At 43.1% G+C, this 17,057-nt stretch overlaps 1 protein-coding gene across 1 annotated transcript in view; it reads left to right on the top strand.

The window, feature by feature from the left end:
* Window positions 1-1,632: 1,632 nt before the first annotated feature.
* mtr (5-methyltetrahydrofolate-homocysteine methyltransferase) overlaps window positions 1,633-17,057 on the top strand; it is a 49,156-nt gene continuing 33,731 nt past the window's right edge. The window contains exons 1-19 of the mRNA XM_079292934.1: window positions 1,633-1,745; window positions 6,297-6,508; window positions 6,738-6,827; window positions 7,802-7,871; window positions 7,993-8,085; window positions 8,450-8,556; window positions 8,946-9,005; window positions 9,187-9,281; window positions 10,848-10,948; window positions 11,778-11,839; window positions 12,516-12,583; window positions 12,678-12,757; window positions 13,989-14,101; window positions 14,247-14,387; window positions 15,448-15,633; window positions 15,718-15,897; window positions 16,200-16,316; window positions 16,463-16,603; window positions 16,670-16,759. Coding sequence (XP_079149060.1) covers window positions 1,706-1,745; window positions 6,297-6,508; window positions 6,738-6,827; window positions 7,802-7,871; window positions 7,993-8,085; window positions 8,450-8,556; window positions 8,946-9,005; window positions 9,187-9,281; window positions 10,848-10,948; window positions 11,778-11,839; window positions 12,516-12,583; window positions 12,678-12,757; window positions 13,989-14,101; window positions 14,247-14,387; window positions 15,448-15,633; window positions 15,718-15,897; window positions 16,200-16,316; window positions 16,463-16,603; window positions 16,670-16,759 — 2,046 coding nt within the window. The 5' untranslated portion in view covers window positions 1,633-1,705. The remainder of the gene's footprint in view (window positions 1,746-6,296; window positions 6,509-6,737; window positions 6,828-7,801; window positions 7,872-7,992; window positions 8,086-8,449; window positions 8,557-8,945; window positions 9,006-9,186; window positions 9,282-10,847; window positions 10,949-11,777; window positions 11,840-12,515; window positions 12,584-12,677; window positions 12,758-13,988; window positions 14,102-14,246; window positions 14,388-15,447; window positions 15,634-15,717; window positions 15,898-16,199; window positions 16,317-16,462; window positions 16,604-16,669; window positions 16,760-17,057) is intronic.

Raw genomic sequence — 17,057 nt, 5'->3', positions numbered from 1 at the left:
GATTCTCTTTTGTACAGTAAATATACTTTCAATGTTGCTATCAATTTGTCAACTGTGGTTGTGATTATTTTGAGGATTTTGAGCTTATTAGATTATCATTGTTACTGTTGTTTGTAAAAAATATGACATGTGTAAGAGCCATTTTGTTGTTTTTGTTTTTGTACAACCTCTCACTCACATGGTGTGAGTCAGGCCACAGGTAATATAATCAGTGGGGTCATTGGACACAGGTGGTTGCTAATAGGCAGAAGCAAACAGTTTTGACCATGCACATTTAACCAATGCAAATGTTATGATTTATTGGTTGATGGAGAAAATGTATAACTGAAGAGAAAGTGGTGGAACTCTGATTATGAGAGAAATAAAATGCCTATATTGGAAACGACTTCGTTATTTATGACACGCGTCAGAACAAACATTTCAGCAACCGTAGTGACTTTTTTATTGGGAAGCAACGGTCATTACAACATGCTTTAACAACATATTACTTTTTAAAACAGTATCTTCATGCCCTTTCAAACCACATTTTTGTGGTTGATCCTCTGGAAGGGTCAAATGAAGTTGAAGACTCCAGAAAGGCTGGCCAGAGATTTGGGTAATTATTTATTAGATTATGGGAAATAAGGTTATGCAAACCTTTAGTAAAGCCATAGAGTAAGTGCAAATGTAAACTGTAAATAAAAATATATTCATTCAATGTTAAATAATATGAGCTATACTTGTAAGCTTATATTGCGGAGTTGTGAGGTCACTGTAAGTAGGTCAAAAACTGCAAGCAGGACATTCCGTCGCCTGTTCGCACGATAGAAACAGATACAGTGGCCCTGAAAGAAACACTTGCTTAAACCACCAGATTAGGGCGGAAACTGCCATCTTAGAGTAGGAGAAGAGTTCTCTTTATCTATTCACACAGAGACTTCGAAATAGCTTAGAACTGCACCCTTTTTCCGGCACCTTAAGTGTTAACAATATGCACACACATTGACGTTCCAGAGAAGGCGGTCCCGGAACTGAGCCAGTGTGGGCAGAGATGCCCAGAGCTCCATCAGGTCATCTGAACGCTAAAAAACAGATCCACCTCCTACTTCGTATTCAACCAATAGGCTTCCATCAGAAGAACCTTTAACACCGCATGCACACTCTGTCTAAGCGCCTTTTAGCTTTTCATTCGCTCCTACAGAGGGAACTTTTCTAGGTCCGTGCACGTTTAACTGCTGGACATAATACTTCTGTTACAAATAAACCTTATTGCTTGAATTGAGCTAAACGCCTCGACCTCAGTCTGTTCACCTGAGTTTTCTCCTCAACATGAGTTTTATTCTTAACAAAACCAAAATGATTTTCCTTTCATCCTGTACACCACTGGTTGTCACTGCTTCGAGCTCTCTGCTGATGGAAAAAGTAGTGGCCAGCGCCACTACAGCAACACGTGTTATTCTCTTCAATTATAGAACCCAGCGGTTTTGAATTATGATAAATACAGCCTTTGAAGCAAAATGTTACAATGCCGTGAATGTGAATTTTTTATGTTATTGCTGCGTTGTAGGTGAGAACATGATTTGAGTTGTAGTGGAGCTCTTATTGTGAAGGACTCTGTCCGGAAGTGTAGATGTTGTTGCGGGCGGACCTCAAGCAGCCTCGCGAACATCAACTCCTCGATCAGCAGACGGACCGAAGGCTGTTTTCAAGGCTTGCTCTCCACAAGATGGGTCCGACTAATGTCGTCCAGCGCTCTGCAGAAGCGGGTAAATACACCGCGGTGGCTTTCCTACAGTTACCAGCGTGGACTGTACGGTTAGCTGTTAGCCTGCAATGCTATCTCAGTGTACGTATCTTACTGAACTCACCGCTGTCCACTTGTGACACGTGTGTGTGTGTGTGTGTGTGTGTGTGTGTGTGTGTGTGTGTGTGTGTGTGTGTGTGTGTGTGTGTGTGTGTGTGTGTGTGTGTGTGTGTGTGTGTGTGTGTGTGTGTGTGTGTGTGTGTGTGTGTGTGTGTGTGTGTGTGTGTGTGTGTGGGGGGAGGGGGGCAAGTTACACGAGCTAACTTTGACATGGACTGTAACCGGATGCGACCGTTTATTTTGTGTAGAGTTTGCTATGAGAGAACATGTATTCCACAATAGTCTTCTACAACATGTATATACGTCATTGTATCAATGAAACGGTGTAACGCAGAGATGTTAATCTGGCCAGAAGACAATTTAACACACTAACAGCTGTTCAGGACGAGGGTCTGGAAATCAGAAAGTGTATTTCTCTGTTCATAATTTCATTCATAATGGCAATCATTTATTATGCTGTCAATTTTTCCCTGTTTTATATATATATATATAATAATATGTAACATCTTTTAATTCACATCTGTATGTATGTCATTCAATCGGTGCAAGTCTACACAGCAGTGGATCAAATCCAGTGGCGGCTGGCCAATAGAGTGGTCTCGTGTGACGTCACAGTTTTAGCTGTTGGCCATGTTTGAGTACACACAAAGCCACTGGCATGCACGGCTGAGTCGCATAACCTATCGGTGGTGAACTTTTGTGCTGTCTTTGGTTGTGGCAGCAGAGCTGATAGAGACAAGAAATCATTCTTTCGTTTGCCAGCGGTCATTACACATCAAGGAAATGACACGAAGGAGCTATCCAAGCGACGTCGCGAGAAATGGCTGTCACGCATCTCTCGAGATATAAAGGAATATCCTGCCTCTGCTTTTGTTTTGAAAAAAAAGTTAAATAATTTATAAAAGTGAGTCGATAGAACATGGGAATCTTAAATAAATTTTCTAGATATCCACACCCCTGATAATATATAGTCATTGTGTGCATGTGTGTAGCCTGTAGGAATTAACTTTAAACTAACCCCTAACTTCAACCCCCCCCCCACACACACATATATTATATAATTATATATATATAAATAAATAAATAAATAATTATAAAAAATGTGTGTGTGGGGGGGGGGGGTGAAGTTAGGAGTTAGTTTAAAGTTAATTCCTACGCACACAATGACGTGCATGTACAATGTACACAAACGCACGTGTCTGTTTGCACTGAGTAAACATTGAATATTGCTAAATATCGGACCAGATCTGTATATATTTACCGTTCCAGTGACGAGATGAGAATTCTCGACGACCGTTGCTTTGACGTCTCGGACCCATCCACTGACAAACTGATTATAAGCGTCGAGCCCTTTGTAGCACTCCAACTCGTCTTTTGTGTAAGGACTGGGGGTGTTCATGAGATACGTGTAGATGTTGGCGTAGTTTACCGATGGAAGATAAGTAGGATCGGCACTGAAACCATCTGCACTCATCGTATAGGGATCCAAGTTACCAATAACCTTCAATTTGGCCAGGTAGCGAACCTTTGATGCACTATCCAGTGATTCAAAGTATGGTATTTTCGCCGCACTTCCTTGTTTACTCGCCGCCATGTAGGTTCTGTATGTACTCCAACATGGCGGACAGACCTCGTAACTAAGGAGATCGTGACGTCGGCGAGATCACTCTATAGGGCCATGGGGCATGGCCCCACCTTGAGCAACACACAAAAATAAATATATATATTTTTTTATAATAATAATAAATTATACAAATTGTCAATATTTGCTTTTTTGAACTATAGAATGTACCCAGTAATATGTGTAAAATGTGATATCTGCGCAAAATATATGCTTTTCCTGCTCCACCGTCTGTGTGCACAACACGTCTGAGAACGCGCAGCTTGGGGGGCAAAATCGTTTTGGCCCAAAAGAGGCGGGTCTATGAAGCAGTTTAGCCAATTGCTGATTAAAGATATGAATGAGTGACATACAATTTAGCCAATCAGCGCCATCAAATAGATTCAGAGTGGGGCCAGAACGATTTTGCCCACCTTGCTGCGCGTCAGGAGAAGGCTCTACAGGCGAGCAGCACTCCTCCAACCCCCGTTTGAGAGGAGAACTTTGGTGGAGATTCTGCAGCCAAAGAGCTGATATCAGATCAGCCTGACCTCACAATCAGACAGCAGACTCGCGGGAAAGGGAAGCAGTACATGCGAAGCTTCACTAGCTGTACACCAGACAGGTTTGGCTAGCTGGATGATGTCATGCTAATCATTTATTTAGCTTTTTAAAACAACGGGGACGGATCCAGCATGGACAGTTACGGGAGTGAGGGATGAGGAGGTAAGGAAACATGAGAACACCAGGGTAGGGAGTGAGGGATGAGGAGGTAAGGAAACATGAGAACACCAGGGTAGGTATTGAGGGATGAGGAGGTAAGGAAACACGAGAACACCAGGGTAGGGAGTGAGGGATGAGGAGGTAAGGAAACATGAGAACACCAGGGTAGGGAGTGAGGGATGAGGAGGTAAGGAAACATGAGAACACCAGGGTAGGGTGTGAGGGATGAGGAGGTAAGGAAACATGAGAACACCAGGGTAGGGAGTGAGGGATGAGGAGGTAAGGAAACACCAGGACACACATGAGAACTCTGTCAAGCTACATATTATGCAAAGTGAACATCTTTTCTTCTACATAGTTGTCCTCAGTCTCATCTGCTTAACTTGGTCATGGAGGCATCAACATGTAATAGAGATGTTAAATTAACAGTGAAAACTCATCATAGCTTAATTTAACATCAGTATTCATAATTACACTTCATGTTTACTTCTGCTGCTCTTTACCTCCTATAACAAGGTCCATAGGGGCATCTCAATAAATAAACATGTTATATTGCTTTTTTTCGTGTTGGAATAAATGTTAAATATTTAACTGCAAAGTAATAATGCATGTTTGATACTGAATTTCTTTTGCATTAAATCATACTGGGATGTTTGCTGAAATGTATAGGATGGCCCTACCTAGAACATTTTCCACCAGCCGCCACTGATCAAATCCCTGTAGTCATCAGACAGCAGCAGCCTGTGTGTGTGAGCCCACCAATCAATCAGCTGGCCCAGTGTATCAGACCATGTTTATTTATCACAGATGTTTTGGTTGGAAACTGCCTCCATCAAACAGTTTACGGAACATAATGGGACATTACGTGCAGATATCATGGACATGATCATGAAGAAACTACATTTACCTGACACCCTTACCTGTACTTCAGACTTGATATTGTACCTACACAGCTATATGCCACTCCTCATATGGATCTATAGGCAACTCGCCAATAATGATCTTGAACTGATTATATCTTTATGATCCTCTCAGTACACACTTCTTTGCTCTGCATTTTCTGTTGGTGAAATATGACATACATGTTTAAATAAATACTTTAACCGCAACAGCGGCGGAGCTAAAGAAGCGCTTGTTATTTGTGTAGCGCAGTGATTTTCAACCAGTGTGCCCTGAGAGATCGGCAGGTGTGCCCTGAGAAAATGTCCAATTTCACTCAATGAGTCCAAAAAAATATGATTTAGTTGTTGCAAATACTTTGCCATTGTTGAGCGTCTGAGCTGCAACATAGTGGCTGGCTAAGTAATAAATACTCTTCCATGCCAGTGGGTGGCAGTAGGTGTTAATTTAAGACACTCGTATTAAATGATGGGAGAAGTTTCGGTGACAAGACGAACAGCGATGGAGAAATATTTGAAAAGGAAAAATGCAGACTCTGAACTGGGCCCTGGACAAAATAACCCAGATGAAAAGCCTTGTCAGGATCAACACATTGAGAGACTTGTCATTAAATTGTCAGCATATATCCGGCCCTCGGTACAGCGGCCCGCCAGAAAATATGTTTATCATAACCGGCCCGCCACACCACAGAGCTCTGGGGCGATGTGAGCTGACTTTATGTGCAACATAACGAAGCATCTCACTGCGCTGAACCTCCAGCACGGACGCGCGTGTGTGCGATCGCGCGCGCGTAACGTTTTTGGTTGTTGGTGTGCTGCGGGATCATTGTAATGTAAAAAAATGTGCCCTGGCTCATAAAAGGTTGAAAAACACTGGTGTAGAGGGACGAAGGAGACATCTGTTACTATCGTCCAGACTCCTGACAGTTAAACCAAACCTGCTTCTACACTGAAAAAGTCTGACATCGTAAACTTCAGAATGTGATAAAGTCCTGAATAATTTGTCAAGTGATTATGACTGCGACACAATAAACAGCTTGTCATTTGAATAAATCGACTGCTTGAGGGAATTTACTTCACCTGATCCAGAACAGCTTTCTGGGTCAAACACGGTGAGAGTTCGACGTATACGTGTTTCTTCCGCTGTTCTGGTAAATATTCCGTGTTGACTTAGTTCATCACATGAGCTCGGAGAACATCGCTGCGAATATGAATTCTCTTTTCCTTCCAGGATGCCAATGTCCGTTAGAGTCCGAGCTGAAGGCAGTGCTGCAGCAAAGGATCATGGTTCTGGACGGTGGTATGGGAACCATGATCCAGCAGCATCAACTCGAAGAGGAGGATTTCAGGGGGGAGGAGTTTAAGGAGCACCCTCTTCCACTGAAGGGCAACAACGACCTTCTCAGCATCACACAGCCCGATATCATTCTCCAGATCCACAAGGTACCTTCACACAAAGCACCCAGCTTCACTTACCTTCATGAAATCAACCATGTAGTACATTTCAGTATCACGTGTTGTTTTCTGACACCAACCCAGTACAAATGTAGTGAAAAAGAATCGAGTTTGTGCAGGATGACATTCGACAAAGTCAACAGGTCTTGTGGATAATCCACAGACCTGACTGTGAGCTGCTGTCTACCACGTCCAGACCTGTGCTCTGTGTCTACAGGACTACCTGCTGGCCGGGGCTGACTTCATAGAGACCAACACGTTCAGCAGCACCTCTGTGGCCCAGGCAGACTATGGACTGGAACACATGGTATTGTGTCAGACACTGTTCACCGCTGTGGATAAATCATGCATGGCGTCCACATTTTGGCAAATTCCACCACATTCCGTCCGTTACAGTTGATTCCATTTTTAATATCAAGTTCTGCAGTTTAGTCTTTGTTGCTGCATGGTGGCAATCATAAGGCCGTGCACTACATGCGTCGGTGCACTCTTCTCCTAGTTCTGTGGCCTTGCTCTTATCTCCACCAGAAGCTACAGAATCCTCCCTCAGCAAGCAGCTGGTCGTCTCAGTTTGCAAACCCTGTATTTATTTTGGCCTTAAAGGGTCATAACCCATGGAATTTAAGTATTGGTAAATGATAATCTATATTCTGTGTTGTTCCTTTGCTTTGTGATTTTTACACACAGTTCCCCAGTGACAAGATAAATGGCTGTTTCAAGTCACATATCATAGAGGTGTAAGAAGTTTGATACACTTGTGTCACGATATCATGTTTTGTGATGTATCAATTCTCAAAGAAATATAGATTTTTAATGAATAATTGACATGCAGAGAGCGGCTCAGACTGCACATAAAGTAGTGCTGCGATGTTTAATGTTACAGTGATAAATACTGATTGCATAAAGAAGTAGACAACATTATACTCTGATTTCATTCATAGGCTGGTTTGTTCTTTACACAAACAGCAGTTAAAATAAGTCCCATTAAATTGCCTTACTTTTAATTTGGTCTGTTTCATAGTTGTATCTCTGTTCTAATGTCTTGTATGGACTTGACTTGGGTCGTCATTGTAAATGACAATTGATTAAATAAAGGCAAAGTAAAAATATGCAATCGAGTATCGCACTATATTGAATAGTAACCACCGTATCATGATACCTATCATATCGTCAGATTCTGACCAATACACGACCCTACCTTATAATCATACAAATATGACACAGTCACAAGCTTGTTCCTTGCTTTTGAATGTCAGCGTGCGCTGTGCGTTTGTCGCGCAGGCCTATCGTCTCAACAGGGAGTCTGCAGAGCTGGCGAGGAGGGCGGCCGACGATGTCGCCAAACAAACCGGTCAGCTGAACTTTAAGCATTGCAGCGGCATGTCGCTATCTGTAGATCAACTACAACCCCCGACTCCCGGGGAGTTCCTCATGTGTGTAACATCAGCCGTGCTCTGTGTGTGTGTTCTCAGGCTGTAAACGCTACGTGGCCGGGGCGGTGGGTCCCACCAATAAGACCCTGTCTGTGTCCCCGTCTGTGGAGAGACCCGACTTCAGGAACATCAGTAAGATGCCCGAGCACTTTTAGTTTTGATCTCTTTGCGTTTTTGGACACGGTAAAGTGACTGAAAGATGGAAACGAGCGAGGGGTTATAGATGTATGTCCAGCCTGGAAACAAAGAACCACTCAGCAGACGAGATTTATAAAGTCTAACATGTAACGGTGTAGTAAGTAACCACAGCACGTTCCGTTTGTATCGTTCATGCTGGCTCACTGTTACACCCGCAGAGAACCTCGCCATTGTTGTTGTTAGTAACACCTGTGCTTTTCCTACTGCAAGTCAAAAAATTACACCAACAGGCAAATGAGTTTGATAGCAATGTAATGTCCAGTATGTCATGCGTGTTATGTGTACGTGCTTTCCCCAGCATTCGATGAGCTCGTAGAAGCGTACTCGGAGCAGGTCAGAGGGTTATTGGATGGAGGAGCAGACCTCCTTCTGGTTGAAACCATCTTTGATACTGCCAACGCCAAGGTATCTCTTGTCTGATTGGTTTAAACGTGTCAACTAAATAAGGTGACTCGTGTTGTACCATTTAATTCTGCCTTACAGAGGTAGAGAGCAGCAGTTGAAAGGTGTATGTTAGTAATTACTTTCAAATGAATATAACAATTCTTACAACTGAGCACATTTCAATCAGGCTGTACCAAATCTCTCTTTTTCTATATTCAAAGCGCCAATTTGATTTTTTCAATTACGTTTCAAACGTCTGTTCATATTATCAAAGCCCCGCCTCACAAAACCTATTTGTGACGTAATCCACGACGCCGCGAGCACCGGTGTGTGTATTTCTATATAATAAGCTGATGTTGGAGAGTACGTACAGGAACTGATGTCTCTGCCGGTGTACGTTCCCTCTACAGGCTGCCTTGTTTGCCATCGACCTGCTGTTTGAGAAGAGCTACGAGAGGAAACCTATATTTGTATGTCTATACTGATGTTTTATTCATAATCTCTTTGATACTCTGGTAACGCTTCATGCATGGGGTGGAGTGTTTGAAGTCTGACATTTTAAATATTTAAAACACGGATGAGTGTGTTCTGCAGGGTTTAGATGACTTATTCAAACGCCCTTCTTGCCATCCTGTCCCCCTGAACGTATAGATCTCAGGAACCATCGTTGACCGGAGTGGACGTACTCTGTCTGGCCAAACAGGAGAAGCCTTTGTAGTGAGTGTATCCCACATGAAACCTCTGTGGTGAGTTACTGTACATCACACATTACTACACATACTACACACACAACTCTGTTGTATTGGTTCTGATAATAACAGACCTCTGTCCCATTACTCCGAATACTCCCTCTCTGTGATGCAGCATTGGTCTGAACTCTAGTTTCTTACTGGTTCTGTCCCTCTCTGTGATGCAGCATTGGTCTGAACTCTAGTTTCTTACTGGTTCTGTCCCTCTCTGTGTTGCAGCATTGGTCTGAACTCTAGTTTCTTACTGGTTCTGTCCCTCTCTGTGTTGCAGCATTGGTCTGAACTCTAGTTTCTTGCTGGTTCTGTCCCTCTCTGTGTTGCAGCATTGGTCTGAACTCTAGTTTCTTACTGGTTCTGTCCCTCTCTGTGATGCAGCATTGATCTGAACTGTAGTTTCTTACTGGTTCTGTCCCTCTCTGTGTTGCAGCATTGGTCTGAACTCTAGTTTCTTACTGGTTCTGTCCCTCTCTGTGTTGCAGCATTGGTCTGAACTCTAGTTTCTTACTGGTTCTGTCCCTCTGTGTTGCAGCATTGGTCTGAACTCTAGTTTCTTACTGGTTCTGTCCCTCTCTGTGTTGCAGCATTGGTCTGAACTCTAGTTTCTTACTGGTTCTGTCCCTCTCTGTGTTGCAGCATTGGTCTGAACTCTAGTTTCTTACTGGTTCTGTCCCTCTCTGTGATTCAGCATTGGTCTGAACTCTAGTTTCTTACTGGTTCTGTCCCTCTCTGTGTTGCAGCATTGGTCTGAACTCTAGTTTCGTACTGGTTCTGTCCCTCTCTGTGTTGCAGCATTGGTCTGAACTCTAGTTTCTTACTGGTTCTGTCCCTCTCTGTGATTCAGCATTGGTCTGAACTCTAGTTTCTTACTGGTTCTGTCCCTCTGTGTTGCAGCATTGGTCTGAACTCTAGTTTCTTACTGGTTCTGTCCCTCTCTGTGTTGCAGCATTGGTCTGAACTCTAGTTTCTTACTGGTTCTGTCCCTCTCTGTGTTGTAGCATTGGTCTGAACTCTAGTTTCTTACTGGTTCTGTCCCTCTCTGTGTTGTAGCATTGGTCTGAACTCTAGTTTCTTACTGGTTCTGTCCCTCTCTGTGTTGTAGCATTGGTCTGAACTCTAGTTTCTTACTGGTTCTGTCCCTCTCTGTGTTGTAGCATTGGTCTGAACTCTAGTTTCTTACTGGTTCTGTCCCTCTCTGTGTTGTAGCATTGGTCTGAACTCTAGTTTCTTACTGGTTCTGTCCCTCTCTGTGATGCAGCATTGGTCTGAACTCTAGTTTCTTACTGGTTCTGTCCCTCTCTGTGTTGCAGCATTGGTCTGAACTCTAGTTTCTTGCTGGTTCTGTCCCTCTCTGTGTTGCAGCATTGGTCTGAACTCTAGTTTCTTACTGGTTCTGTCCCTCTCTGTGTTGCAGCATTGGTCTGAACTCTAGTTTCTTACTGGTTCTGTCCCTCTCTGTGTTGCAGCATTGGTCTGAACTCTAGTTTCTTACTGGTTCTGTCCCTCTGTGTTGCAGCATTGGTCTGAACTCTAGTTTCTTACTGGTTCTGTCCCTCTGTGTTGCAGCATTGGTCTGAACTGTGCCTTGGGGGCGACAGAGATGAGGCCATTCATTGAGGCCATCGGAAAAAGCACCACAGCTTTCATTATCTGTTATCCCAATGCAGGTAACCTTCACTCAGTCTAAACTTAATCACATCTTCAGCACAGTACAGCCTTGAGATTTGTCGTAACAGTTTGACAAAGCAATCAATTCTTAAATCCAAATTTTGCAACTAAATAAGCAGTTCTATATAAAGGTTTTGTTTGATTTGGGTTCCCCTTCTCAAAGTCCTTAGAGTACCTGACCCCGTAGCTTAACTTGTTCAGTGATAAATTCAAGTCATTAATGTTGAAAAGCCTTAAGAAAGTTGGAGTAAAATTACATTTGACTTTTAACAATGCATTTATGTTTGTATTGATCAAATACTAACTCAACTTACATTAAATATATTTTTTGATTTATTTAGGTTTTGCACAGTTTACACATATTTAAATGAAAAGGTAATCACAAAGTTGAAACAAAAGTAGATTTAATCACAAAAGTAAAACACAAAAGCTTTTTAAGGAATTATTTGTGTTCCATAATTGAAGTTCCATAATTGAACCATACATTTCTATACGTTAAACATTTAAACTTATGAATCAAAGAGAACATGGCACATGTTTGGCCACCCTGTCAGTCATCTATGCATAGTGGGACAGGAGATCACCAACAGCTTTCAATATAATGCAATCCAATGATCCACCAACTCTACTCACACAAGTGACCAGAGTTTGAATCAGACTGCATTTCTTGCGGTGACGTTTAGTTTGTATTTGTGCATTTTAGCATGCTGTAAATGATTCTGCTGTTCTTTCGCTTCATCTGTAGCACACATTGACCTGTAGCCTTATTCATGTTGCCCCATGTGTCAGGATGATGTAAAGATGTCATATCTTTGTTCTTCCTGTTAGGTCTTCCCAACACATTTGGAGGGTACGACGAAACTCCGGAAGTAACATCCTCCAATTTAAAGGTTCCATTCTATTCAGTTATTTATTGTAACAACTGCTGTTTGATGCTAAGATATTATACATCATCACGGTGACCCAGATGGTAAATAGGTTATAGGTGACTATAAAGTTTTGTTTGTGTGGTGTATATGCGGTGATGTATCGATGACATCATGTTGTGTATATAAGGAAACCGGCACCACCCTGATCCAGGTTTGTACTTAACACATCGACATGAGATATCATGAGATTGATATCCATTTTTTCATCTTGCTTTTAAAATGAAAGCCAATAAGCATATTCCTAGGGCACACTGAATACCTTTTTTTGCTTTGGGCTCCTGTGGTAGTAATCAAAGAATATCTGAATCCCAAAGTTGAGCTGTGAACCCAACGAACGAATATGTCCAGTTCTACATATTCCCCAAAATGTTGAATCTTCACTTGAATGATTGTAAAAGTATAAGGTCATGGACATCATCATGTGCTTTTATCATCTCTCTTTTAGTTCCCTGGTGTGTTGGCTTTGTGTTGCTTTGTGGAACATTATTGTGCTACTGTTCTTTATTTACCGACAACTAGAAAGACATTCGTCTGAAGAACATCCTGGTTTTATAAACGCTGAATTTAAAATGAAGAAATATGTGCTAAGTAAAGTAAGCCGACCCTGATGGAGGTGTTTGTTTGTGTTTGTCTGCAGGAGTTTGCTACGGATGGTCTAGTGAATATTGTGGGAGGCTGTTGTGGGACCACTCCAGCACACATCAGGTCTCTCTTTTTTCTTTTCTAACGAGAAAACTTAAAGTCTCACATGCGATTTTGAAAATGTGAGAAAACGATCCCCTCCTCCTTCCTCATACAGAGCCATATCTGAAGCGGTCAAACACTGTAAGCCAAGAGTTCCTGCTGCTGATATCGATCAAGACTACATGCTGCTGTCAGGTATTACAAACCACCTGTTACTATCTGTGAAGACTGCTGTCAAACCGAATATAGGCAGTCTGTAATATGTGTCTTATCACTGAGATGTTTAACTAGTATCCGTGTTTTAAATACTTAAAATGTCAGACTTCAAACACGCCACCCCATGCATGAAGCGTTACCAGAGTATCAAAGAGATTATGAATAAAACATCAGTATAGACATACAAATATAGGTTTCCTCTCGTAGCTCTTCTCAAACAGCAGGTCGATGGCAAACAAGGCAGCCTGTAGAGGGAACGTACACCGGCAGAGACATCAGTTCCTGTACGTACTCTCCAACATCAGCTTATTATATAGAAATACACACACCGGTGCTCGCGGCGTCGTGGATTACGTCACGAATAGGTTTTGTGGGGCGGGGCTTTGATAATATGACCATACTAGTAAAACAAAAGTTACGAATGTAACTACGGGTCTATGAATCCTGGATTCTTAACACTGGATGTCTTCCGGCTCGCGCATGCGCAGGTCGAATATTTTTATCAACAAAGTCACCTTGTGACCTCGGATGACCCCCGTTGTCTATAAGTTCTGGTGTCATCCTGAGTTATCCATGTATATAGGGAGCAGTGGGCTGCCAATGACAGGCGCCCGGGGAGCCGGGGGTTCATTGTATTGCTCAGGTACACTTGGACACGTCCCAGTCTGGGAACCGTTGACCTTCCGGTTCCCAGACGACCTCTTTGTTTTATAACTTATAACTAAATTTCGATTGTGTGGACCCAGCAGAAGTGAAGAGGTGACATGCTAACATCCATTTCTTTGGAGCATGTCTGTCACTGTGTAGTGATTACACAGTGCACCTGAAGTCACTGTTAGTTGTTTCATATTAAAAACCTTCTCTTTCCCAGCAGGCTTTTGAAATGGAAAATATGCGGGAAGCTTTGAGATTCATTCGCGGGAGCTTTACAGCTATTGAACAATATATAAAGGAGATAGATTTGACATAATCATAGTAAAGATTCATTAGCAACACACCCCGGCTCTTATTTGAATACAGGCTTTTATTAGAGAACTTCCTGTACAGCCCTTCAAAGCCCGAGCAAGCTTACATCAAAATGTGTTTTAAACAAACCGATTGAAAGTCATCAAATGTCCAGGCATTTTAATAATAAATAAAACCCCCTTCCATCTCTTAATCCCTGTTTGTAAAGAAGAAAGAAGTGAACGTGATAAAATGTCTCTTCCAGGTTTAGAGCCATTCAGGATCGGCCCTGGCACCAACTTTGTTAACATTGGCGAGCGCTGCAACGTGGCTGGGTCACGCAAGTTTGCCAAGCTGATCATGGAAGGAAACTATGAGGTGAGACAGATTTTGACGACCATTTTTATTATTATTCGTATTTTTTTTCATTTCTCAGAAATTTTGGTCAAATCCTGAGCACAGCTGAAATTCTAGCTTGCGTCCAACAGTTTATCCGGTATGTGTGTTCCTGTTTGTTGTCCAGGAGGCTCTGAGCATTGCTAAGGCCCAGGTGGAGATGGGAGCCCAGGTCCTGGATATAAACATGGATGAGGGGATGCTGGAGGGGCCGGCAGCTATGGCCCGATTTTGTAAATTGATTGCTTCTGAGCCAGACATCTGTCGGGTAAGGGCAGTGGAAATGAATACATACAATTTCTCAAAACTATATTTTTGCCATGTCACCATATTGGGTATATTGCAACACAATATATGAGAGAAATGAACGTCCACTGGGTCCAACACTTTGATCCAGATGGAAATATCTCAGCAGCTACTGGATAGATTGTCACAAAAGTTCAAAGCTACATTGATGTCCATTCAGGATGAAATGTATCAACTTTGACTTCCTCTAGCACCATCGGTGGGTTAACATTTCGATTTCTCCAATAGTTTGGTTTATGACCAAATACCTGCAAGCTGATGACATTCCCATCAGCCTCAGCTGTTCTTTGTGTTTCGTGCTGATTTGCTAATGTGAGCATGCTAACATGCTGAACTAAGACGGTGAGTACGGTAAACATTATCCCTGGCAAACATAGCATATTATTAGCATTGTCATTGTGAGCATGTTAGCATGCTGATGTTAGCATCAGCTCAAAGCACAGCTTCACAAACTCACTTGTGTTTAAAATGATCCAAAGTGCATGGTCATGACTGCATGCAGAGCCTGCCCAACTCCACTTTTCAGAGTTAAACGGTGCATGATCTGGGTTCAGCTGGTTGTACTTTGGTCTGAAAATGAATTAAAGCGATCAGGGTGTCATCTCCCATTCCCATTAAAAGCAATAATAGCCAGGCGCACTTGTACTGGCGCATTGCTATAGAAATGGCATATTCTGTCAGTCCCTGCCATCTCCCAAATCTTCTGTCCCATCAACAGTACACAAACTAGCAACAACAGTTGGGTGTAACATCGGGCCTTTGTCTTATTTGTCCATTCGGATTGGTGCCCAAAGTGCTTCCCTGTGCATCAGGATCGTGTGTTTGTGTGGGGGGGGGAGCAGTGAATACAAACTTGTTTCAGTGTTCAAATCTGTCCTTTCTAATAAGATCTCATTGTGACCTTGGGGCTTTCACAGCCTTTACAATCATCATCACTTGTGTGCTTACATTTTATTTTCCCCTATGTTTTCTCCTGGAAATGTCCAGTTTAGCATATGAACCTGTTCATGTCTCCTCCCCAGGTTCCTCTGTGTATCGACTCCTCGAACTTCTCAGTGATCGAGGCCGGGTTGAAATGCTGCCAGGGGAAGTGTATAGTCAACAGTATCAGCCTGAAGGAAGGGGAGGAGGAGTTCCTGCACAGGGCTACCACTGTGAAGCGCTACGGAGCCGCTGTGGTGGTCATGGCCTTCGATGAGGAGGGGCAGGTGCGAGGGGGGGGCAGACACACACTCTCACACAAAGACACAAAGACACGTACATGTGCTGACATGTCTGCTGTCCCACTCTAGGCCGCAGATGCAGAGCGTAAAGTGGAGATCTGCACTCGGGCCTACGAGCTGCTCGTCGGCAAAGTTGGATTTGACCCCAACGACATCATCTTTGACCCCAATATCCTCACCATCGGTACGGGCATGGAGGAACACAACGACTACGCCATCTACTACATCCGAGCCACCAAAGTGATCAAGGTGATCAAGCAATGAGATGGATAGATAGATATGTACTGTATTATGACTGGTGCTGTTCAAGGTCAAATCCATTCAAAGTCCTTGCAAGCATGTGAAATGAATGGCTCAACAGCTTTCGTTCCTACATTTCGGCTTCTCTTATTCGTGGACGCCTGTGACCATTGGATTATGGCGGTTGTTTGAGCTCTACACCCGACTATTCATTTATACCTGAACCTGTTATTTATGGCCACAATAATCACAACTTAAAGACATGAAACATATTTTGGACCGCGTCATACATGTAACGTGTGTGTGTGCAGGAGACATTACCAAGAGCCAGGGTGAGTGGAGGTCTGTCCAACCTGTCCTTCTCCTTCAGAGGGATGGAGGCCATCAGAGAAGCAATGCACGGAGCATTTCTCTACCACGCCATCAAGGTAAACACTGCACAACTACCCACACACCTCACCGTCCATAGAGGTGAAGGTAAAAAGATGTGGCCCTTAAACCTCCACGGCCCTGAGGAAATCCCAGTCCAGACAGGCTTTCTGCTTGTAACACACACCCTGCCTGTCCTCTCCAGGACGGTATGGATATGGGCATAGTGAATGCTGGGAACCTGCCGGTCTATGACGACATAGATAAAGAGCTGCTGTTACTGTGTGAAAACCTCATCTGGAACAGAGACACTGAGGCTACTGAGAAACTACTGGTCTACGCACAGGTACACACAAACACACACATAATACAGCGGGTCGACAGATGCTGACTTCACTGCTTTCATTCACAGAACAACGTGAAAGGAGCAAAGAAGGTGGTTCAGACAGACGAATGGAGAGAAGGGAGCGTGGAGGACAGGCTGGAGTACGCTCTCATTAAGGTAACGTCTGATGATCTCATGATGACCAACGCATCCACATCCTGCTACGACTGACATTTAAACAGGGGGGCACGGAATAACTCCGCCCACTTAGGAGACAGGATGTGTATGTCATCTCAAACAGTAGGCGGAGCTCGTAACGAGTGGTCTGGTTTTGTGCGTATGTTTAGCAGCACTTCCACAGGTGGCTGAACAACCTCATGGAAGTATACTGCTCATTATACATTATACATATACAGCTCATTTAAAGACAGTCTATGGGGTGGTGTGCGTTTCTCTGTGGATTGAGAGTGTTTAA

This window comes from Melanostigma gelatinosum (genome assembly GCF_949748355.1).
Source record: "Melanostigma gelatinosum genome assembly, chromosome: 21".
NCBI lineage: Eukaryota > Metazoa > Chordata > Actinopteri > Perciformes > Zoarcidae > Melanostigma > Melanostigma gelatinosum.
This window is presented reverse-complemented; position numbering and strand designations above follow the sequence as displayed.